Source organism: Carettochelys insculpta, chromosome 9 (assembly GCF_033958435.1).
Source record: "Carettochelys insculpta isolate YL-2023 chromosome 9, ASM3395843v1, whole genome shotgun sequence".
NCBI lineage: Eukaryota > Metazoa > Chordata > Testudines > Carettochelyidae > Carettochelys > Carettochelys insculpta.
In genome coordinates, this window is record NC_134145.1 from 15,845,856 (window position 1) to 15,871,824 (window position 25,969).

Sequence of the window (25,969 nt, forward strand, 5' to 3'; positions counted from 1 at the left end):
TGCCAAAGCAGCAGTGGCAGCTGGAGCTCCAGGCCCCTTTGAAATGCCAGGCGTGGTGGCAGCTGCCCTCTTTGACTTCCTTCTCCCCCATCGGTGGAGTGTACAGCCTTCACGCCATCCCACACTTGTATTCTCTAAAGCAAAAACATGGAACCTGCTTTTCAGCGTACCCAGCACAGAAACACAAATAGACAATTACTCAAGCACAAGGTTTAAAACAAAAAGCAGTCAAGTAGCACTTTAAAGACTAGCAAAATAATTTATTAGGTGAGCTTTCGGGGGACAGACCCACTTCTTCAGACCTTCTTAGATAAAAACATCACATGGCTGCACAACAGATCAAGTACATTTTCATACAAACTAAAGCTATTCACTGTGGAACAAGAACTTCTGTGCATTAAAAGAAAAGCACCAGAGAGGGCATAGTTGTAAACGTAAATTGTGGGTCTAAAACAGCTTTAAAACATTGAATATCAGACTCAACAATATGTTGTGCATTACAAGTAACGTCACTATGAGTAAAACGAAAACGCAGTCCTGTAGCACTTTAAAGACTAACAAAATAATGCATAAGCTGATCAGCTTTCGTGGGACAGACCCACTTCTTCAGATCTTGAGATAGTGCTGTACTGGAAATGATCTGCAGAAATGGGTTTGTCCCATGAAAGCTCATCACCTAATACATTACTTTGTCAGTCTTTAAAGTGCTACAGGACAGCTTTATTGTTTCATTAGGATACAGACTGATACAGCTACCTCTCTGTTACTATTCAGTATGAGTAAGTTAATTTCTTTCTGTCCACACAAGTTTTTAGGCTGAGCTGTTCAAAATCCTACTGGAGTTTAACAAGGATTGTGTACCTAGCTCCCACAGTTTTGAAAAGCCCACTCTTCAAGCTTACATGTAACTTTTCACACTTTAACAAAGACACACATGAAACTTTATGAAGATAAAGAATATGACCATAAAATCCTGCCCAAGAGAACATAACACACTTCACCACCATGTTACACATTAAGCAGAAGAGGCACCTGTATTACTTATTGTTACGTCTATAATTCAGTCAATGTGTATGAAGCTCTGTGGTTTCCCCACCCAAGTAGTTTAAAACGCTGTAATAATTAGGACATCATCAACACTCTTTCCGTGAGAAATCTGTCACTGGGTGAAAAAAGGAACTCATAAGAAAGGTATAGTAAGTACTTGTCACAACTCTTCTAAATACTGCAGCACCGGCTGCAAGGGCATGTTTTCTCCAGAACAGAAGTTTCTGAAGCCTTGATCAATTTTCAGAGGACTCAGAGCTAGCTCATAGATGAGGTTGTAGTTGTGGATTAGGCGCTTTGCTTTTTCCTTTTCCAGCATGCCTACATTTGAAAAACAAAAAACAAAAAAAAAAGCCTTTAAAAATGCATTAATTTCTGTAGTGATCAACTCATTGCCTTGGGCAAAATCAAAGCCTTTAATGACTCTTGCCTCTTATCAGACTATGACCGCCAAATACCATAAATCAGGGGTCAGCAACCCTTCCTAGGCAGAGTGCTGAAATTTGATGTTTTGGCCTCCATGTATGGTCGAAGTGCCAGTGATACTTTTTCAAGTCACTAATAGCCTTACTTACAACAGCTTCATTAATAAATAAATTAAGATGCAGAGCTTTACTGTTTAGGTGGTGGTTGGTAACATTAGCTGGTCTTCTGTTAATCTACAGGCGGCATGGCTTTGAGCAAGCTCCTGGCTGCATGGGGGAGGAGGTGTGGGGCTGAGATCCCACCTCTTGTGCAAATCTGCTTATGTGCCACTCTGGTCACCTGTGCCAGGGGTTTCTGACCCCTGCCATAAATGTTCTATATTTCCTATTTATAAGAGGGACAAAGAGGCATGAAAGAAACTTGCATAGTAAATTGCTACTTCACATGTACTGAAAGCATATGCATCATTTTCCCATGAAGCCAAAATCCAGCAAACCAGTAAAACCTGCAGAGCTGGGATACAGTGGTGATGGGAGCCAGTGTCATGTCAGATTGAACAAATCAGACTCAAACAGACTGTTTAGGTACAGTCCTCAATTGCCAGCGTGTATCATTCAAGCTCCTCCTTGAGCACTGTGGAATGTGATTCATATGAAGGTGGGGAAGTCACAGAAAGATCTTACAGCAGACCAAGATTGTATAATTAGCAAGAGACCATGTGAAACAGAGAGATTTATGGAGAGTTACAATACACAGTTCCTGGATGGGAAATGACTGGACATTCCGAGCCAGGGAATAGCAAACAAATTGCCGCAGATTGGTCACCAAAAGGGATCGGTTGGGTCCTCTCCTTTCCCTGCCCTGCCTAACTATGCCAGTGAAATTCTTTCTTGACTGGCTGTGTGTTTGTATGACCAAAGGCAAAAGAGAGATATGTTGTTATTTACAGTGTCTGTTATGGCGTAGTTGTTACCTGACAAATATCTATTCATTAATCGTGAGGACACTGGCTAAGTATCAGGTATTAAACAGCTTGGAGACTGGCTGGTTCTTAGATATTCAGGCTGAGCCAGGGAGGCAGTTGTGTTAGGAGAAGCCAGGCAGTGTGGGTGGGAACTGCATTCTCTGAAAGCTGAGTGCTTGGGCAGCCACCCAGGAGAAAGTCAGGTGCCACCCAGCTAATTAACAGAGTGTCCACAGCCACCCTCAGTGAGCAGCATGTGTTTCTATTGGTGGTGCACATCTATGCATGCCTAGGTGCACATAACAAAATTTATTCTACCCCTGGATGGGCTAAATTAAAGGGAACACTGGATGGGATGGGATCTTTCTCTGGAGGAAAACCTCTTTTGCCTGAAGGCAACAATCCCTGTCCTTGGCATGCTTTCCTGCTCTGTTCACTTCACCCTGTTGTCACTCATTTGTAACAGCCTCTGACATAGGGGAGTAGTGTTAGTTGCATGGTACATGCAAGGGAAATAAGTCACAATAACTTGCCCAGTGTCATTCAAGAAGTTCATGGTGGATCTGGGACTAGAACCCAGACTGACATCCATCTGACCTTGTATATTTTTCAAAGTGTATTGCTTTCAAATAATAGGTCTGAGTCCTTACTCAGATGAGCCATCCATTGAATAAAGCCTATGCTCCATCTCTCAAAACTGTACCTGTGTTTTTTACATCACACAAATAAAGAGCTCTCTCTAGTTTTCTGAACCGGTCTTTCCAGGCATCGTGTTCTTCAGAGTCACTGGAGTCAGTCGGATTGAAGGAAGATTGGATTGCTGGTCTCTCTTTTCCTTCAGCGATGGGACAGTTTTGAACCCAAGTGCTGGAAGCGAGAATTTCATGCTCTTTGGTGTTTTCCTGCAAAGGAAAGGACTGAATAGTGTGAATGAAAGACTAATCATTAAGGCTACCTTTGTGTCCTGAAACAGAAACCCTGAGACCAAACAGCATGCTCAAAATAGCAATGCTATTCTGAGCATGGTATTTCGTTCCCTCTACCCCTCGTTGTGAGCAGGAAGTTCAAAACAGGCTCTTATTTCAAACTCCAGTGCAGTGTAGCTGGCACCAGAACTCAGAATAAGTTCCCTTGAAATAACTTACGCAATTTGCGCCATGCAAATTGCCTAAGTTATTTTGAGACAGCGCTACAGCGTAGCTCTAGCCTAATAGTTTTATATAGAGGGAGGCAGAGTTGATCCCAGGGAGAGGGGAATGGAGGTATGAAAGACCTCACTGGGCAGGTGTAACTCCACCAAAAGGTACTGCTCAGCACAGAATACCCTCCCTTCTCAGTCTGACCATCCTTACTTGGAAAAAAAAATGTAACAAGATGCATTGTTGCCCAGAGCTCACTTAATGGGCTTTCTGATAACGAGCCCCCTCATTTCACTGGGACCATTGCCAGGCCAAGTTTCCAGTGTAATGTATTTCAGCAACTAGCTACAGTGCATATTTGGCACAAGACGTGTTATTTTCAAGCCTACTCACCATGGGCTAGAGCTGCAACCTGAAGCCCGCCAGCCTACATTTTCCTGCTCTGATCCCTTTCCTCATGTTTTGCCTCTTCACTGGCTACTGAACAAATCAGTTACATTCACTCTTTTCTCAGACAACCCTCACCTCTCATTGTAACAGTTCATACAATGATTTAAAGTTATCTGTGAACTTCCTATCTTTTTCTTCAGCAAACAGTCCTCTGAAATGGTGGAGTCTCAAGGTAAATGGCTAATCAGCATTCTCTTTCCACTAGTGGTACCTGCAAAAGCCTTTTGCTATGCCAGGGTGGCGCCCCCCGGCCCCGCACAGTAATCTATGGTAGGGTGCCGAATGAAAGAATGAGGCCTACCCAATAATCATTAGTACTCTAGTCTATGGGGTCCAAAGTGATAGTTTCCTCCCACACTAGAATTCTTTTCAGTCAATGGCAATTGCAAAGAAAATTAAGTCCTTGTTGTTCACTTGCAAGTCACTATTAAAACAAACTGAATTGAAATGTAAGATCAATATTAGGTTTGTTAATTAAGAAAAAGAAAGTTATGGGCTTGCCTTTTCTATTGTAGAAACCATTACTTAAAAAGTCGTCAGTAACATGCCAACCAAAGACTACTTATCAGCTATTTGGCTTTATCCTTTCTATGAACCATACCAGTTGGGCAGCCACAGCATCACCGATTTCCTCTTTAAATTCCCCTAAAATGGAAACATTTGTAAGAATTTCTTGCATGAAGGTGCTCCATGAAAATAATCACAAAAACAGGCTTTGGAAACTTTGAGCCTGCTGCAATACTTATTGAAGTGGATGGAAACACTCTCACTGGGGTATGGTGTCTGGGCCTAAATAAGCATCTGGGGGCAGAACTTTGCTCCCCCTTTCATCAGGAGGAAAGAAGTACATGTCACCCAAGCTTAGGGCATTTACACTTTCAAGTACATTTTTAAAGTATGAATAATTCTTAGGTTCAAATTCCCAACCAGCCCGGAGGTTACTGATTATCTTGATACTCAGCTCATGATACTTGATACACACTACTACAGCAAACCAAGGTTCTACTTCACTTCTGTCCTGGGCAAACCTTTGAGAACCAGCGTCACTATGCTCTGCAAGTGAAGAGCTTGTGCAGCACCTTCATAAATTCAATGAGTATCTCTTGGGAAGCTGTGGGGGGGGGAGGTTCTCTGTGTGGGGAAGGATTTTTAAGGATTCTCCCACAGAGCAGCTCTGCTATTGCTCTGCACCCCGAGTCTATGGAGACAAATCCCTCCCTCTACCCCAAGTGGGTAGCACAGGAATCAAAACCTAGCTGCACTCAAGCAAAGCAGAAATGAAATTGTTAGTTGTATGGTATCTTTCATGTACAAGAACCACAAGACACTCTGCAAGCAGTTATGTTCCAGTACGTACAAAATATGAAGGTTACTCCTCAAGCTGAGTGAATTTCAGCAAGGAAACAGTCAGAATTGTGTTTATGTTTTACAAAAAGTTCAGCTGGTCAAAAATGTTCAGGCAAAAATGATTCCAATCTGAAAACATGGGTTCATTAACATTTTGAGTGAGAACACTGCAACTCAGAAAACATTTTTTTGAAAATTTCCAATCAAGAGAATTAAAACAAAACATGTTGCTGTACTTAAAGTTTGACTGTTTTCCATTTTTAAGATTTCTGATATGAAATATTTTACCAATTTTCAATCAGTGAAGTTTTTCAGTATTTCAACCGCCTGTAAATTCAGAATGGAACCTCACTTTGAAATGTCAACATTTCCTGTGGGAAACATTCAATTTCCTAGGCAGCTCGAACAGAATGATGGCTGGCAGGCCCATTTGAGGGAAATTATGACAGAACTAGGAGCTGCTTTGGGCAAAAAGGGAGAGGATAGCACAAAGATATAAGCCATAACAGAACTAAGTATTGCCAAGATACTGTCGAAAAAGTATATTGACAAAGCACTCACAAAGGTTATCATTAATGAAATAGCAACATTTTCCAAAAATTATTATGCAGTGATAGCTAAGATACCACCACCATTTCCTGATCTAAATACAGAGAATTAACAGAGGCGTGTCAGTTATTATTGTGTCGCAGCAGTTGGCAAACAATGACCTTTTAATGGAAACACCTGTACATAATTTTGTACAGCTCTGCATCTGTTTCCATGGAAATGGGATAAGGCACAGCAGCTGAGGCTGATGATTCTGATTATGTAGATTTCAGCTGTGGCTACCAGCTGGGTCTCTGTGAGTACCTTTTCCAAACAGCACCTGCCACACATTAAGATCCCATTGACACCTAAAGTCTCCAGAGCCAGATTCTGCAAACAGTTACACGTATTTAAATGCATGCTGACTCCACCCAACACCACAGAATTACCCTGTATTTACAGTGCTGTAGCGGAGTGCAGGATCTAGGGTGTGGGAAGGGATGGAGTTTTAATGTTCATTTTAAAATGTCTGAAAGGAGTTTTCTCTTTTCCTGCTTTTATCAAATATGTGGCCTTCTCTGTGGGGTGAGCTGGTTCAATCCCTTACCTTCTTACACTGGTCCCCAAGTGCACTGAATATAAAGGTACTCGACAGTCTTCTAACTCTCTTCTAAGTACTTGCCTTGGTGAGTTCTGTGCCATGATTCATTCCCCTTGTTATAGTTTTATGAGAACTTTTTAAAACCCCAGATTACAGACAGCCATACAATGCAGCCAAGAGTGGTGTTAAAACTGTCCTTCCCCTCCCCACTTTTACCTGACACTTTCCTGGAAAGTCCAGCCCTTGACCACATGCAACTCCAGTCACAGACAAACTTCTGAGGGCAGATTTTGGTTCAGCCTCTCAAATCTAGCTATGTTTTATGCCCCTCTCATTACTAGAGCATTGCGGTATCTGTCACTACAGGTTGAACCTCTCTATTCCAGCACTCTCTTGTTCAGCAAACTCCATAATCCAGCATGATTTGAGTTAGATGGACAGCCACTTATCATGGGTGTGGTCAAGTTTCCTGGGGTCCCATAAAATTTGTTTACAGCCACCAGTCCTGGCTCTCAGTTTTCTGAGCAGTTATTTACCTCAAATTCATCCCTAAATGTCTTCTGAGAGCCCAGGAAGCAGTGGAAGTGTTAGTAATGTGATGGATAATATTGACCTCCTGTCATCTGGCAAATTCTCTTATCTGTTACCGGTTAGGTCCCAAGGGTGCTGGATGAGAGAGGTTCAACCTATAAGATTTTATTGCTGAATGTGTCCTACACAGCATGTATGAACCATGCAAGGCTTTATCCAGGTTTTTTCCAGTTTTAGTTCATATGTGTTAACTTTCCAGAGCTGACCAGTCCAGAACAGACTGCACATCCCGCACCCCATCAAGTGGTTATGTGGCTGGGATCCCCTCTCTTCTCCATCCCCCACACCCACACGAGTAAGCTTTTCCTTGTGCAAGGGGATCAGGGGCTAACAGGCACAATGCACCCCTGTCTAGTGACAGTTTCCCCACTACAGCTTAAAATTCAAGCCCTAGTATATGATTCTCTGGCTAACTATTGCAAACCAATTCTCTTCCAATTCTCCTATTTGGAGATTACAGTAATGTATGCACACCAAGATAGATTGCATTATAAAATTTCAGTGGTCAGAAAGATGAATTATCATCACGAATGAAGGGTGTTTATAGTCCAACAGACAGCTGGTTCGTCTCTAACCAGATGGTTAGAGGTTCATGTCCAAACTTAGAATCCTGACTATGCTTGTATGCTATGATTATGATTGGTTGAACACCAAGTTTGGCCATTATACGAATATTAAACACCCCCTAACACTTTCTAAAGATTATTTAGATTAGCGTAATCTCCGTGTCAACAGTTCACAATCCAGCCTTCATTTCAGCTTTGAAAAAGCAGGAACAGCCATCAAAAACCAGCTGCTTCTACATACACAAACACATTCATTATTGAAGTTCGGCCCACATCAAAATGGTCGATCCTTCCTGACAAATGGGGGTTCTTGAGGAAATTCAAAACACACAGTTTGATCCAAATTTTGCAAATAGTCATTAGCTGAATATTTTGTTTTATATCACATTTGGAAATAGCTTTTCCCAACTGGGCAAACTATAAAGACATATTTACACCTCCTGGAAAATTTGAAAACTGGGTAGGCACTCTTCTCTAATTGCTGTTTTCATTCCCTGATTGCTCCCTTTGAGAGAATCTGAAATTTCAAAGCAAAAGTCACCTGAAACAATCACTCCTTTTTGTTTTTTGCCTACTTTGGGTCAAAGCCACCAGTTTTCATAACATTACCACATAAAACCATTTTCTTGAAATACAGGTTTAGCTGATATATTGCTTCTCCAAAGATTTGTGACTATTGCCAGCAAAAACCTTCAGTAACACCAAAGAGGACTGATGTGTTTGCAGGAAATTTCCCTGTGTTTCTCAACTAAGTTAGAATAGGGAAGTAGGAGAAAATATAAAGACAAATAAAACAGGAAAAAGCAAATAAGAGTAATTATCAGGGCCAAGTGACTTTCTGTAAACTATTGTGATGATCTATGCACATAAATGCTTTGGTGATTATGTGCATAAAATATGTGCCTGTCAGTGCCCAGCTACTGACAGCTAAGAATGTGTTAATAAGCTTTCTGAAATAAGCTGTGGACAGGAAGGTCAAAATTTAGAAATGACTCTGTGGGCTGAGAAGAATCTAAAAGAGTCTAAGCTGGTGTAATTCACAGTTGCTTCTAATTCCCTCAGTGTGCAAGTTTCTCTAACTTGTATTCACACACTCCCTCCAAATGAAGCCCATTACTCATATATACTTTACACCTGTTTGCACACCCACTTGGAATTTGGCCCTGGCAAGCCTAAACTAATTAAGAGACCAGCAGGGAAGGACTGCAGGAGATAAAAAGCAACTACACGTTGAACCTCTAAAATCTGGGACTTTCTGGTCCAGCAACATCTGTGGTCAAGCTAGATGAAAACCCTGGTGGATGGGTGTGGGGGTCAGCTGAGTATCTGGCAGAGGGAGGCCCAGCCAGGGTCAGGCAGCTGCAACCAGGTCAGTGAGGGCCAGGAAGCTGGTGGTGCTGCCGCTGGGCTAGTGGAAGGAGAAAAGCCAGTGGGGGCCAGGAAGCTGGCAGCAGCTGGAGAGCCACAGCTGGGATCAGGAAGGTGGCAGCAGCAACCAGGGAGGGAGCCACAGCCAGAGTCAGGGCAGCAGCGGCTGGGGAGGGAGCTAGGGCCGAGCTGCAAGATCTGGCCTACAGACTGCACTATTTTCCAAGGAGAAAATTCTGCAGCAGCAACTGGAAAATCTACAAAAACAAGATATTCCATGCAGCCCAACAGGTGCATGCTGCTTGTCTGTGAGAGACTAGAATAGCTTTTAAATATCAAACTAGTGAAATTCCTGCATGAATGCAGGGAGAAGGGATGTGTTATGCCCAACTTTCCTTTGGAGAATATATGTTGTATTCCTCTTTAAAGTTGTGAGAAACATTGAATGAACTTGCTTTGCTGGTGGGGGATGGTGGGTTTCTGTTGTTTTTCCAGATGTATGAGACCTTTTTGCTTTTTGAAAACAAGGCCAATGCTCAGCATGACACTTTGACAGGGTGGCGTTATCAACAGCAGGACCCAAGGTGGGAAAAAAGCTCCGTATGTCGATGGAAGATTTGTCAATAATCTTTGGTCTTGGAAAAGAAAATGTTTTCAGGGTGTTTGTCTTCTCTCTCAGTTGTGATTTAGAGTGACAGCCGCTTCACTTACCCACAGGAACAGACAAATTAGGAATGGTAGCAGAATGAGCTTTTCTGAGCAACTGCACAAACTTCTTCCATCTGCATGAGCAAACATTATAACTCAAATAAAATTATTTAAAAACAAACCCAGTTCCTCAAACAGTTTCATTTCTTAGACCTATATAATGGTGTCCTGATACATCTTTACAAATAAGCAATAAATGTATGCAAATGTTTTTGAAATAAGGAAATGTCATAATAAATAGACACCATAGCATACCCCAATCGCAAGCATGAAGGTGAGTTTGTGCAAATAAGTGCACTAAACTGCCTGCTTCATTGTAATACATCTGGGAAAATGTTTTGTAAAAGGCAGAATTTATTTGCTCAGTTCACTTTGCAGCGTTAAGATTTTTTGAAATACAATCAATTCACAACCGAAGCAAAGGATGGACACAAATTTTTCCTTTAGAGCATACCTTCAGCTGGGATAGCTAAAGTCAACAGAGCTATGCCTATTTTCACCTCTTCATCTGATCTGCAGTGGCTTTTTGGTGGTGCTGGAAAAGCTTTATCTCAAGTTCTCCCCATCTCCAGAAAAAATAAAAATAAAAAAAAAGATGAGAGGTAGAAAAATCTGCATAGAAATAGCAGGCATTCTTCCTTTCCTCTAGCCCCCATTTTATTTTTTACAAGTTACAGAGAGGGCACAACTTGTTCCGCTTTGTTCACCAGCGCTAATCTCACATGACTTTCATCACTCATGATGTCTTACTGATTTTAAGAACATTTAATCAGAAAGTGGCTCGGAGCTAGATTCCTCCTGCTAATTACGTGAGAAACAGCCTCCTGAGTGGCTTCACAATCCAGCTTCAGATTAGAATGGACAATACATACTAAAACATGATTCATGCATTCAGCTCCCCAGACTTATTTTGTTTATATTGGATTTTTCTTAATCTCTAACGAGATGTAATTCACTCTCTAGGTAAGTGTTTAAAGCCCTTAACAAAATGGCTTTAATTTAACTGGCAATGCCTTAGCCATAGCTGGAATGTGCATGGAAGGGTTTATCCTTTACAAATGTAATTTCTCACTGCACGTCATCCAAGTGAAGGTGACCTTCATCACACCAGGCATGGATGGATGGCATACACAGCATGGGAAAGCGAGTCATGAGAAGTCTGTGTTGCTGAGAGGCATGAGATTCCTGCTAAATCAAGACCTGAGAATCCACACAAAGACTTCTCTAAAGTTAAGGTATTTGCTGAAGGCTAAGAGCAAACTAGTCTCATATGGGATTGTAAGATGCTCCTAGTTTCTGCTAATGTGAAAGGGGCTTTGAGTTGGTTTCTTACTTCCAGATGTGCTATGAGGAACTCTAACTTGTAGCTGTGACCAACATCAGCCCAGTTTTTATTTTATTTGTCACTGGGAGAAGTCCTAGCTAAGAGGAGACATCAAGGCGCCAGGAAGGAGATATGGAAAAAAATCAGTGAATGGTCTTCTATTTCAGCATCTCTGCTGGAGCGAAGATTGGGTCAGCCTGTGAACTGCAAATCTCCACGACACACCTAAAAACAGGGAGATGGGAAAGCACTAAGCAGATGACTTTGTAATTTGTGTAATTTGTGTAATTTGTGCATGAGGCTCGTTCTGCACAATCAAATGGCTATTTTAGAAGGAAATACCAGGTCTGGATAGTATTAAAAACTTACCGTATTTTGCCGTGTTTGCACGAATCACAGCTGTTGAGCAAAGCTTCAAGCAATAAAGGAGTTAGAGTTAGTCTGTGCTTCTGGCAAATGGTCTCCATCTGGAAATAAGGTAAGATATCCCATTCAAATGTGGGCCATCTTTAACTGTGGCAGAGCAATGGAAAGGAGCAGGTTTTACTATGAATCCAGTGCACACTACAGCCTTTAGCTCTGGTATAAAAGATATATGGTCAAGTGTTTTCAAACAGTCTAGTTAAACAGCATATACACAAATGCGGTTGTGATCAAGACAGAGTAATTTCTTCTTCTGAGCAACACTCAGATATCATTTAATACTCCTAAATCCATCTGCAAATACCACCTACAGAAACAACTGATTGTGCAAAAAGACTACCATCAGATCTTATTAAGAATTAGATCTTATTGAAAATTTTCCTTCAAAACCTTTTCTTGGGCAGGAAGTGGGGTTTCAACTAGATAAAATCTTTCACATAAATCATCCAATTTCCTTGTAAGTTTGTACTTTGTCACTGGAAAGCTGAAACTACCAAATTTTGGGCAGATTTGGAAGTTTTCTGCCAAACATGTTCAGTTCTGGATTTGGGTGAGGTTTTGTTTTTGTTTTTGGACAAAATCTGAAATTTCTGCATATAAAAATTTCCATTTTCCCACCCAGCTCTATAATAATTTTTAAAGATAACCTCATACACCTGCTTTTTAACAAAAGAACAGATGAGCTCAGAACTCTGTACTGAAAACCCCAAAACTGAGCAACATTCCACACAAAAAACAAGCAGCCCTTTGGCACCTTAAAGGCTAATAAATTTATTAGGTCATAAGCTTTTATGAGGAAAGCCCACTTCCTCAGGACTGCTTGTTATTTGTGGAGATTTTTTAACATTTAACACTTCATCCAATTCATCTCTGCCTCCTTTTTTCAGAACTATGGCCCATGGCTCACTGCTCTCTCCTGGATGTTATGAAACCCCAAACATTCACTCTGCTGAGAAATTCCTCTCACGCTCACTACTGATTTTCCAAGGAGACGACCTGTAGACATGAGGAATGTCATTTATTATTGGAAAGCACGTACTGTTTTCTAAAACCTATTATTTTAAACTCCACAGGTATAATGTAGGAATGTTCTAAACTTTACAAAAGTTAGGAAGTGTGACAAATCCAGGAGTTAGCCTTTTTAGCCTCCTCACCCCTCCGTACTGCACACACTTTCAGGTTTTTATCCCAAAGCCATGAGATCACTACTGTGGGGATACTGCTGAACAGTATGCTAAAGCAATATCAACCCTGCAAATCCTGCAATGTAACAAGTGCCCTCAAGTCCCATTGACTTAGTGGTTTGTACAGGTCTTTGCACTTCTTAAAGTCTGTGGCTCTGGGTATGTCTACACTGCAGATTGTGGGGGTTGGGCCGTGGGTCTATAAAATTGCAGTGGAGACATCTGGGCTCGGGCTGGAGCCTAGGTTTCAAGATCCCACAAACAGAAAGAGTCCCAGAGCCAGTCCAATCTACATTGCCATTTTATACCTCTGCAGCCTGAGCCTTGTGAGCACAAGTCAGCTGTCCCAGGCCAGCCGTGGGTATTTTAATTGCAATGCAGACATACGCTTTTAGGCCAGTCTTGCTGGATTCACATTTCTTTTTCCTGTTTTGAAGCACAAATATACAGCTTTGAAATATGTTCTGCAATGGATTGGTTTGAGATTGGTTTCTAACATGGACTGGGAAAAATGGTTTATTTCTGGTTGTAAGTGTGCTGCACAGCCACCAAATGAGAGCAATCAACCTGTGATTTACATCAGCCCTGTTCTGTGGCCTATTTACCTCATACAGAGAGAGGAGGCCAGAGAAGGACTTATCTTCTTTTTGAAAACTCAAGCTCAGTTTATCCATGTTCAGTTCCCCCTTATACTCTTTGGCTACGTCTACACGTGCACCCAACTTCGAAATAGCTTATTTCGATGTTGCGACATCGAAATAGGCTATTTCGATGAATAACGTCTACACGTCCTCCAGGGCTGGCAACGTCGATGTTCAACTTCGACGTTGCTCAGCCCAACATCGAAATAGGCACAGCGAGGGAACGTCTACACGGCAAAGTAGCACACATCGAAATAAGGGAGCCAGACACAGCTGCAGACAGGGTCACGGGGCGGACTCAACAGCAAGTTGCTCCCTTAAAGGGCCCCTCCCAGACACACTTTCATTAAACAGTGCAAGATACACAGAGCCAACAACTAGTTGCAGACCCTGTATATGCAGCACGGACCCCCAGCTGCAGCAGCAGCAGCCAGAAGCCCTGGGCTAAGGGCTGCTGCCCACGGTGACCACAGAGCCCCGCAAGGGCTGGAGAGAGAGTATCTCTCAACCCCCCAGCTGATGGCCGCCATGGAGGACCCCGCTATTTCGATGTTGCGGGACGCGGATCGTCTACACGTCCCTACTTCGATGTTGAACGTCGAAGTAGGGCGCTATTCCCATCCGCTCATGGGGTTAGCAACTTCGACGTCTCGCCGCCTAACGTCAATTTCAACTTCGAAATAGCGCCCAACACGTGTAGACGTGACGGGCGCTATTTCGAAGTTACTGCCGCTACTTCGAAGTAGCGTGCACGTGTAGACGCAGCCTTTCAGTATTTGCGTCAAGATCTGAAATGGGTCTTCCAGAGCCAGAGAGCTGGAAGATTAAAATATACAGATTACCACAGAACTAGTAAGAGTACCTTGCAGTTCAACTTACCCCACAGAGGATCACAAAGTACCCTACAAGTTCACCTACCCCCCACAAGGCAACAAAGAACCCCTGAGATATTCTGTGGCAACTGTTGAGTTGATCTCAGCAGCACAGCAAAACAGGCATGGGGAGGAGGCAAAGAAAAGTAGAAAGTCCAGCTACAAGGACATGGTAAGGAAAACACGATTACTTAAACTGGTGCTGTGGCCACATTATCAGGCTTAACACTCTGCTCCCTGTGGAAAATGGCATAAGAATTTTTTAATGCTATAAGTACCTCAGCTTTTTTTGTTTCACCTAAAACATGGCACTGTCTGTCTCTCTGCTGAGGTCTGGCTCCCCCCTGTCACGGAAAGAAGGCTGAATCACCACTAAGTCTCTCTGGGGTTTCTTTGGAGCTCTCCTGTTCAGAAATCAGCCAGGCCCAGCTCTGTTTTTTAGGATCTGATTGGTGCTGGTGTGACTGCAGTTGTATATCCTAAATACCTCCCTCAGCTTTGTCTCAGGCTTTTTCTGGTAGAGCACAGGTGTCAGTAAAATCACAAACATGAATCTGGCTCCTCATTTTGTGATGTAGTTGGTATTAAATAATGCTGCTGTGCCCCATAGTGACTGGAACACACAGTTGGAGGGATGGCTCAGTTGACTGACAATACTGCAATAGATTAGAGCTCTGTCAAGAGCTCATTTTTTGATTGTTTGGCAATTGCAAAAAAAAAAAAAAAGAATAAAAATATTATTTCAGGTTCACCCACTGCAGAAAGTTTCTGAAACTTTCAGCAAAGTAGAAAGTTAAAAAAAAAAGTTTGAGGTTGAATAAAACATTTTCTTTGTCCCAATGAAACACAATGAAAAACAATGCTTTGTTTTTATTTTGAGGATGATGTTTAAGTTTAAAAAATTGTATGCAGTGAAAGGAAGTTTCAAACCTAAAACTTATTGTGAATTTAAAAAAATCAAAATAATTCATTAAAATATACAAAACAAAGAGTCATTTTCATTTTTTTCATTATTTTTGTTTTTTTGGCTGAAATAAATCGGGGAACTGGACACAAATTCGCAAAACGTTTCAATCAACCTGAATCTGTATGTTCTTTTGTGAAGAAAAATCTTGGTTAAGACACCTCACAGCTCTACAAAAGATTTCACTTGTTGGCCACAGGTTCTAAAACACAGTCTTGGCTAGCGGTGATAGGTCTTTGTTGCCAGATATTGGCTGCTCTGTGGCCTATCAGAAGGGAGATGGGGGTCTCAAATGCAATGTGCTGATGTTCACATCACACAAGATCACATCAATATCACACAGAACTGGAAGGGACCTCAGGAAATCATTGAGTCCAGTCCCCTGCCCTCTTGGCTGGACCAAGCACCGTCCCCCAACCCCTTTTTTTTTTTAAATTAAAAATATTGGCCACAGAGTCCTAAATTGCCCCCTCAAGGACTGAATCACAACCATGAGTTTAGCAGGGCAGTGCTCAAACCACTGAGCTATCCCTCCACCCTAAAGCGTCACTGTCAATTTCAGAATGAGTCTTCCTCATCCAGGCAAATTACATCGATGGGTGAGTATGAACTGTGCCTATACTGTGCACAGAGTACTTCAGTCTCCGGTGATTTCAAAACAGCAATTCTTTCCCTCTCTCTCACACACGCACATATTAAAAAAAATTAAAAAAACAAAAAAAAACAAACCCTTATTAAATCTGCCTCTAATTGTAAATGTTTTTCTTGCTCAGGTTAAGTAAAGGGGAGTCTGCCTAACAACAAACGATGCTTCTAGCAACATGTGGCCTAGGTAATCAGTGATCCAAAACATGAGGTGGTTTGAATGGATGCAAGAGAAAATCTGTGATCTTTGTGCTATGCAAAATGCTTTTTCATTTAATAACTGAGGAACCAGTTTTGCTTTTAGAATCCTTGGGGAAAAGAGGAGGCTTGAAAACATTCTGATAATACAGCACCCACAAGACTTCTTCCAAACAGAAACCTGAAGAAAACAAGAGGATTTCCCATATACTTTTCTCATTTGTTGAAATACATTAAAATAGAACCTTTTGCTTTGATCCTTCAAAGTGCGACTCTTTGCTTGAAGACCCAGATCACATGTCTTGATATTCTGCATTTCAGTCAGTCTCAGAAACTTAAGGAGCTTTTCCGAATTTACCTTTAAAAACAGACAGGCGTAAACACAAACAAAGGGCACAGGATAACTTCAGTGTATTATAACCTCTTCTATATTTTATCATCCTGGATAATTCAAAGTGAAAGTAAAGTGTTTTTTTGGGGAGGTGGGGAGTCACATTTAATTTTACTTACAAAATTAAAGGGAATCCCACAAATGAAAAATATGGGGGTTATGCCTTTTTAGGTTTGCATATGATGTACAATAAACCCCCTGAAATGAACTGTTCCTACCATTGTAATCCACTGAAATCAAAGGGAGTCTTTTCATTGCCTTCACTGGACTTTGGACCAGGCCTTTGTAGGCCAGAGGAGGGCTAGAGGGACACAGCTCTGTAAAATTAGTGGATGAGTAGCAGAGCATTTAGGGAGTGCAGAGAGCTTGGGAGCAGGAGGTTTGGTGCGTGTCTGTGTGTGCAGGTGAGATCTGGCAGGAAGAGTTGGGTGGGTGTATGCCATTGCAAGACTGACTCATAAGGCCACATCAAAAACACTCCATATTAAAGAAATGACTCCATCAGACAAGGGTTCCCCTTTTCCTCATCCAGCCTGCCCTCCAACAGGACACAATGCCCACCGCATCGCTAAGCTGGCTGAGCACTCTCACAGCACAGGCTGCCTTCTGGCCCATTGTTATTTAGATGCAATATTACTAAAACTGCAGAGTAAATCCTGCCCCCCCATCCCCATGCAAGAGAACGCATCATTCAGGAGAGCTATGAAACGGGCAAAGTAGATATAAAGCTACTAGTGTGGTGACAGAGTGGAGTATGCTGATGGGGTCATATGTGTTGGAAGTAGAGGTGCTGCTGCTCTTCCTGGCTTGGAGTAGTACTAACTACCCAAATACAGAAAAACCCAAAATATGTTGACTAGTCGGGGGTGGGGGGGCAGGAAGGGACATGGGAGAAGGCTGCTGGCTGCCCAGACCCCTTCTGCACGGTGGGTTGCTGCCTGCAGCGGGGCCAGTTGCCATGGAGCTGGCTGTTGGGCTGGCTGCTGCTGCCTGCGGTTGGCTGCCTGGGCTGGCTGCCCACTCCCTGGGCTGGCTCCCAATTGCCTTGGGGCTGGGAGTGATTATCTGACCCCCAGTTATTCAATATTCCAGGTGATAATGGATAAAATGGAATGTTGGATAACTGCGTGTTCAGATAAAAGGGTTTTACTGTACATGTCTTTTGTCTTCAGCACCCACACTATAAAAAGTGTTCCAGTACCACTGGATGTGGTGATATGATTCTTAGCACATAATGCAAGGCAGTGGAATATCATGCTTATTCCTTGCCGCGGTGGGAGGGAGGCAGAAGGGGATACTTAATGAAGAAGAATCTCCTTTAAACAATTGTTAGAGCCAATGGCTGCAATTTTAGATTAAAAAAAGTTGGACTAACTTAGATCCCTTTCCAGTTAAGAATAAAGCTTCCAGAATTAGGACCATGCTGAATCTGTCTGAAAATCCCATCTCACTGCATCTATACGTAGTACCCAGAGGTACTGAGACCTCATCTGGGGTGAGTGAAGTCTCTGCTCTACAGCCTCAGCTGAAGGCCAGCTGGCCTTTAGCTCCTGTGGTAGAATGCAGGGCTTTAGATCCTATGCTCGCAGGTGCCTGTAACCCAGGCCTGTTGGCATTACAACTGGGTTACATATAGTTCAGTCAGTCTGGGAAGTCACACATAAGCAAAATTGTCAGTACACTGCCACTTCCTTTCTGTTGTCTGTTATTGTAATCATGTACAGTAACAACACTCGAGGCATGCTAGAAAACAGTGAATATCTAAAACACACAGATCATTCTAGCTGCATTTGCTTTTATGCTCTCTAATCCCCAGGCAGAAAATAAAGCCTCACATACAAGCATCTCTAACTAAGGAACTTACTGCCTATTAACCTCTCTGTTCCACTTACTTGACTTACATGGATAAGTAAAAAAGAAAAAAACAATCTACACAGACTAATTGATTTTTTTTCCAGTTAAGACATTCAGATGAACATACCAATTCAGAGTTGTTTGACTCAGAAAACCTCTTAAAGAGGAGCTTGACAGTTGGTAATTGTAGAGGGACTTCATGCTGCAGAAGGAGGGAGCTCAGCTGCCACTGAGAAAGAAATCCTGAGAAGGGATCCATAGTCTTAAGCTCTCTCTGCAGCTTTTCTAACTCAGCTAACCTAAAAGCACCCTGCCTGAGTTCATTTCTGATGAAAGTCAGGAGAGAATCCTCTTCCTCAGGTGACTCTGTTGGCCCTTGTCATACAGTCTGCTGGAAATCATTTAGAAAAGAAACATCTGATTATACAGTGACACGACTGAAGACTGGTAGAGCAGATGATTGAATGGGGTTTGCTTTGCAACATCATTACAATGTCTATGCTAAGTACAACAGTAGGTTCAGTCCTCGGCCCCCTGGCAGCATGCTGTGTGCTTCTAAAGCTGTGCAACAGGGGTAAAAACACACCTACATGAACAGCGGAGAATACCATTTGCCACAGAGGAATCCTTGGGCTCCACAAAAGTGGGCAAAGCTGCAGTTCTCCTTTTCAGTATAAGGGGTGTGGTAGGGTCAAACTTTGGTGTATTCGAGCCTGCACTGGTTTGCCAGATCCTCAGCTGCTAGTGATCTGATTTCGAGCAGCCCTGAAGCTGCTCTTACTTACACAAAGGCTATTTTAGCTGGCTCAGGATCAAGGATCTAAAAAGGAGGCTCAGAGTCTCCCCTCTTCTGTCTCCTTTCTCTCACCTAGTCAGAGTGTAAACTTGGTATAGCTGAGGACTTAGCCCATCATTAGCAGGCCAATGCTTGAATCAAATTGTCACTGAAAGTATTAGAGATATGGCAACAATGAACTACATTTACCTGATCATGTCCTATGTGTTGTCTTGAAGACCAAGCTCGAAGAGATGGCTTTTGGCGGGCATGAATGTAGAACAAAGACTGATCTCCGGATGGGACAGACACACAGTGTATATTATTTGGTGGCTTTAAAACCTCAAAGAACAAACATGGAATTAGCTATAAGGCAATCAAAAAAAAGGCGACCTTGTTCTAAGCAAAAAATATGCTGCATACAAATATTGACATATACAAATATCTCAGCATACAAATAAATGATGGTTATTCCTTTTTAGAAAGCAAACATTTAAACTCCAACATGCTGAACATCTCTAAGCCAGCAGTCTCTTCTCCAGCAACATCAGTAATATGGCCTGATTTTATTTAGCTGGAAGATCACTTATAATGGATGTGGCCAAGTTTCCTGTGGTCCCATAAAGTTTGTTTCCATCCACCAGTCCTGGCTCTCAGTGTTCTGTGCTGCTCTTAAGCCATAATTTACCCCTCATTTATGTCATCTAAGAGCCCAGTAAACAGTGGAAGTGTTGGTAGTGCTGCTAGACAATACTGATTCCCATAGTCAAGCAAATTCTCTCGTTCCGCACCACTCAGGTCCCAAAGGCGCCAAACTAGAGAGGTTCAAACTGTATACCCTGACGGCATATGTAACTGGACCAGCTATTAAATTAGACCTCATTTTATGAGTACAATTGCTTCCTCCCGCTCTAAAAACATTCCTCTGCAATTTGAGATGAAGGAAACTCTTCATTGGCTGCCAGCATTATAGTGCCTATGGCTCTTAGAGGTGCAGTCCTAATTCCATTTCACAGAAGGCAGTAGTGCTCACACACACACAGTAGCCAGTTTGTTACAATAATGGAATGCATTCAACTTTCCCATGGCAGGTTTAGAAAGCCTCATTGTTTGGTATTTCACACTGAGCATGAGAAATGCTATCCTGCATTAGAGATTAGTGTTTACAGTATGCATTATATTCAGCAAGAGAGTTAATTAAAGCCTATATTTCTAAAAGCAAGCTGATATAAATGAATCCCTTCATTTCACAACTCTCTGAACTGGTAACAAGTATTTCCTTTATTCCTCTGCTGAAGGCTATCCCTACTCTGCTGCGAAAGAAACAAATGCCGGGAGCAGCCTTTTGCAATAGATTTAAAGCATAAACCAACGATTAGCTACTTTCAGCACCAGAAGCCCCCAAATATTACCCTTCTTTATAACTACTGCCCATATGGCCATCCTCCCCATGCACTGCATTCCTACTATCCTAAAATACAGTATGTCCCACATATGGGCACAGATATCAGTCTTTCAAAACAAGGGCTAACGTGGTCTATTTATGAAATTCCTAAGGGTGGAGGGAAAGCCACAGAAAGACGGCAGAATTGTACATGGAACAATGTGGAGCATTGTTTGATATTTAGCAAACAACACAGCCAATCAAAGGAGAGAGGAAGAGAAGGAGAAACATTTCCTCACTGGGAAGTAATAGAACACAGGGAGTCAGGAAACATATAGATTCTCTCCCTGGGGTGTGTGGAATTTGTGTAGCTTCTCCTGTGGAAATTTCCGTCTGGTTAAAACCAAAGGTTGTGATTGTGACCCTGTGCAGTGGAATAAGGGCACATAAGGTCCCCTTCACCTATATGTACACATGAACACTTCCTTCAGTTTTGCTCCTGGTACAGAGGATAGAAAATAGGGGATAAAACACTGCCTGCCTGCTATTTCCTCCAAGCGGGGGCCCAGGCAGGAAGTAGGCAGAGTTAACATGCTGAGAAGCAGCACTGAGCTGGAGCAACTGGAAAACCTAGTAAAGGGATCCCATCAATTATTTCCTCTGAGCAAGGAGAAAGTCTCAAAAAGGCACAATTCCCAGAAAGCAATGCAGTTATGCACCTTCCCAAGCTTAGGGCAGGGTCTAAATTCTTAAAGCCATAAAGCCTCTAGGACTGATGCAGTTTGCCTCAGGGCTGCACAGCATCTTAAGCCCTGCACCTACAAATGGAAGAATCTAAAATTATTGAACACTTCTAAAAATCTAGGGGCCAGCAACAGCTGGGCAAATAATAGATGCTCTTGTTTTGTTTTGTTTTGTTTTGTTTTGTTTTGTTTGCTGGATATTCTGAAACTTTTAAAAAAAGAAATCTTTTCTGGTCAAACAAAATGTTTCTTTTGGCCAAAACCAAAATGTTTCATTACAATTTCAAGCATTTTTTTTAATATTTCTGAATTTGAAAAAATAAAATTGAAGAAAATTTCACAAAGATAAGAATTTAGAACTGAAAATTACAAGACATTTTTTCTAATTTGAGGGGTTTGGAGGAGGGATTCCAACACAAACAACATGACAAAACCAACATAACCTGGCAAAAAAATATCGTTTCATTGAATTCGGAAGGGGTTTTCTTTTTTTTGACTGAAAAAAAGTTTTGTCCAGATAATTGTGCCCAGTTCTTGTTCAAACTTCGGTGAACTTATTTTATCCTTCACTGAGTATAACCCTGCTTATTTATCCCATGGAACACAGTGCAGCTTAATTAACACCTATAATGCCTTTTGACATGCTTAAGTTACTGAAGATTGCTGTGCAAAATTCCTACTCAACTTAACTTCAACAGGGGTATTTGCATGCATAAGTGCTTATGAACATAAGGATTGTGTTACTAGGTTCTTAGCATATGTAAAATTTATATTGCTGCAAAGAGATCTGATTATTTCAACATTAAGTATTATTCATGGAGCTTCCCTTTACTGTGCCATAAAAAAATGGGGTGACTACAACTTAGGACCTCACTTTGCCATCCAAAAGTCTGCTCTTGCTTGTTTGCACTTGTTTAGACTTGTGTTCTTCCTGTTTGTCTGTGCTTCGTCTTTCATAAGCTAAGTCAGAATTGATTTGTTGACACAGAGGGTTATTGAGACCTGGAGGATTTCCATGTGTCTGTCTTGTATTACAAGCGGGCAATTTCCAGAGTGCAGACTGAGTTTCCACTTTCATGCCATCCTTTGCCTTGCTGTGAAAAACAGGAGCACAGATATAGCCTTATGCAAATACATATTCCACTTGCATTTAGATTAGACAGTAACACACAGCATTCCATTTTCAGGAAGTTAGTTGCTTGGATTGAAGCCCGCAGATATTACCAGTGGAATCTAGATTCAGGTCTTTTAAGGCCAGATAAGACCCTTAAATCACCAAACCCGACCTCCTGTGAAACAGGCGTGAGAATTTCATCCAGTCACTCCTGTGTTGGGTCCCAGCATCACTTGTAGAGGAATAGATGCTACGAAGCTGGAATTGTGGCTTTAGGATTCAGCACTAGGCAATCTGACTCAAATGCACACTTACAGCACCATCAGACAACTTCACCTTGAGGTCTGTTGAATGGTCATGGAAGCACTGACCTAACTTGAGTGGTATTATTCTGTTCCAAGAATGATTTTAACCTCACATAGGGGGCATCTACACTAGGAACTAACCTTGGAGTAGCCAGTAGAGAGTCTACATACGTGTTCCCTTATTTCAAAGTTAACTTAGAAGTAGGGAGCCCAACACTGAAGTTCTTACTCCATTCCCGGGAAAGTTTAACTTCAAAGTAGGGTGTGTATAGATGCTCAGCTTTGAAGTGAATTTATTTAGCTCTTTTTTGAACCCTGTTAAACTCCTGGTCTTCAAAAAATCCTCCAGAAAGGAGTTCCACAGGCTGACTGTACATTGCATGAAGACATACTTCTGTCTGTTTTAAACCTATTACCTATTAATTTCATTTGGTGACCCCTAATTCTTGTGTTATGGGAACAAGTAAATAATTTTCCGTTATTATTTTCTCAACACGAGTCATGATTTTATATACCGCTATCATCCCCCCTTAGTCTCCTCTTTCGGAAGAGTCCCAGTCTTTTAGGCTACGTCTACACTAGCCCCTTCCTTTTGGAAGGGGCATGGTAATGAGCAAGTTGGGAAGATGCTAATAAGGCATTGCCACGAATATGCTGCACCTCATTACCATAATAGTGGCTGTGCATAATTCAAAAGTGCCTCTTTAGAATCGTGCGCCACCCATGTAGACAGGGGCCTTTCGAAAGGACACTCCCTGCACTGGACTTCAAAAGCCCCCTTCTTCCTAAAACCAAATAGGAAGAATGGGCTTTCGAAGTTCGGGGGTCCTTTCAAAAGGTCCCGGTCGACACGGGTGGTGCGTGATTTGAAAGTGGCACTTTCGAATCCTGCGTGGCTGCCATTATGCTAATGAGGTGCTGCATATTCATGGAAGAGCCTCATTAGCATTTTCCCAACTCGCTCATCACCATGCCCCTTCCAAAAGGAAGGGGATAGTGTAGATGTACCTTTAGTCTCTCATCTCAAGGCATCCATTCCAAACACCTAAGAATTTTTGTAGACTTTATCTGAATTTTTTTCCAATGCTAAGATATCTTTTTTAAGATGAGACAACCTCATGTGTATGCAATGCTCAAAATGTGGGCATACCATGGATTTGCATAAAGGCAATAAGATATTCCTCTATCCCTTCTCTTACTTTCTATCCCTTATTTAATAATTCCTACGAGTCGATTTGTTTTTTATTGCTGTTGCACATTGAGTGGATGTTTTGAGACAATTATCTACAATGACTCTAAAATCTCTCATTTGAAATCTCTCATAGATAATTTAGTCCCCATCATTTTGTATGCATATTTGGGATTATGTTCTCCAATATGCATTATTTTGCATTTCAACATTGGAATTCATCTTCTATTTTGTTGACCCGTCACCTAGTTTTGTGAGGTCCTTTTGAAGCTCTTCACAGCATGATTAACTATCTTGAGCAGTTTAGTATTGCCTGCAAATTTTGCCACCTCACTCTTTACCACTTTCTCCATATCATTTATGAATGTGTTGAATAGCCATGTATCCGTACCCTTTGTTTCCTTTTTTTAAAAAAGTTATCATTCCATGAGAGGACCTTCCATCTGATAGCATGACTGCATACTTCACTTAAGAGCCTGTGGTGATGGGCCTTGTCAAAGGCTTTCTGGAAATCTAGATACACTATATCCACTGGATCCCCCTTGTCCACATGCATGTTGACTCCCTCAAAGAATTCCAGTGGATTAGTGAGGAATAATTTCCCTTTGCAAAAAAACACATTGACTCCCCACCACGACCCCACAACAAATGACGTTCATGCATGTATCTGACTATTCTGTTCTTTACTAAAGTTTTAACTAACTTGCCCAATACCGAGGTTAAACTTACCAGTTGTAATTGCCAGGATCACCTTTAGGGCCTTTTTAAAAGATTGGCAGCACTTAGCTATCTCCTAGTCATTGGTACAGAAGATAATTTAAAGGATAGGTTTTAAACTACAGTTAGTCCTTGCTTTTCAAATACCTTAAATACCCAGTAGCTCCCTTGGATTTCACAAAATAATGGAGTATTACGCTGGAAGGGACCTTGAAAGGTCATCAAGTCCAGTCCCCTGTATTCAGGGCAGGACCAAGTACCACCTAGATTATCCCAACCTGCTCTTAACTATCTCCAATATTATTATGTCTCTTCTCAAGTCAGGTTTGCTCTAGGATGAAAAGTCTATTTGAGATATGCAATTCCATCTATGACAATTGCATAGCTGCAACTGATGAATCGCAGATAGATTTTTCTGGCCATCCACACAGTGAGAGGTCAACAAGAAAAACTCTCCTGTCAACCTCCCTTATTCCTTGCAATAATGAGGAGTACCAGGGATAACAATAGAGCCCTGATGGTTTGATTTGGCATGTCCCCACTAGGTGTGTTAAATTGAACTCCAGAAGATCAACTACGAATAAGCTGATTTTCTGTTAAGTGTAGATGTACCTTCAGTCTTCCCTTTTCCAAAATGAACAAACTTAATTCTTTCACTCTTCCCTTACAGGTCATGTTTTCTAGACTTTTAACTATGACATCTGCACAAGCTGAAAATCAGGCTGCTTACTTAGATGCTTATATATGGATTTGTGAGTAGAGCCCTGCATGAATACAAAATATCTGCATGTATAAAGTGGATATACACAAATTCACATGGATTTAGGACCAAAATTTATATTGTCTGTTGTATCCATATCCACAAAAATGAACTGTGATTATCTGCATCCACACCTGCAGATGCAGCTACTTCTGGATATGAAGCAGATATTTGTGTCTTTACAGGGCTCTATTCGAACCTAAAGATAAACACCCACTTCATAAAAATATCTCAGTCCTAAGTACTAATTGGCTAGAATTGGGATCTTGTTTTTATTTTTATTGTGGTCTTAAACCCATCCAGTATTTTGAATCCTTCAGTGATGCTTCCTGAAACAAACAATTCATTACATTCATATGAAGTAGAATTCTCCGAACACCATACTTACATTGTTGGATTTTCTACAGTGAACGAGACGTACTTGCTCCCAATGATTTTTACAATGGTCTCCATGTGGGCACCAGGTCCAGAAGGCACATTCCTGACTGAAGACATGATTGGCATCCAGAAAAACTAGCCGTCTATCTATTGTCCATTCCCACTCACCTGTAACGTTAAACAAGATGTCCTTGCAAACTGTGTGCAACTCATAAGGGGGATGATGGATTCAAAACAGTCACCCCTCTCCATTCATGAACAGAATTGCAAGTGGGGGATAGGGAAAGACAGATCCTCCACTGGAGTATAGCCGTGTAGATTCTTTTACTGGGAGGGCTCTCTGCAGATTTAGGTTTATGGAGACAGCCTGTCT

The 25,969-nt window shown here is 41.7% G+C and overlaps 1 protein-coding gene across 1 annotated transcript; it reads right to left on the reverse strand.

Moving 5' to 3' along the window:
• Positions 1–1,207: 1,207 nt before the first annotated feature.
• C9H1orf87 (chromosome 9 C1orf87 homolog) lies at positions 1,208–25,722 on the reverse strand. The gene is given in 12 exon segments (XM_075003428.1): positions 1,208–1,368; positions 3,141–3,339; positions 4,628–4,671; positions 9,739–9,809; positions 11,429–11,526; positions 13,272–13,360; positions 14,074–14,123; positions 16,232–16,344; positions 18,359–18,622; positions 19,217–19,348; positions 22,008–22,227; positions 25,607–25,722. Coding segments are annotated over 12 exon segments (1,557 nt in total).
• Positions 25,723–25,969: the final 247 nt, after the last annotated feature.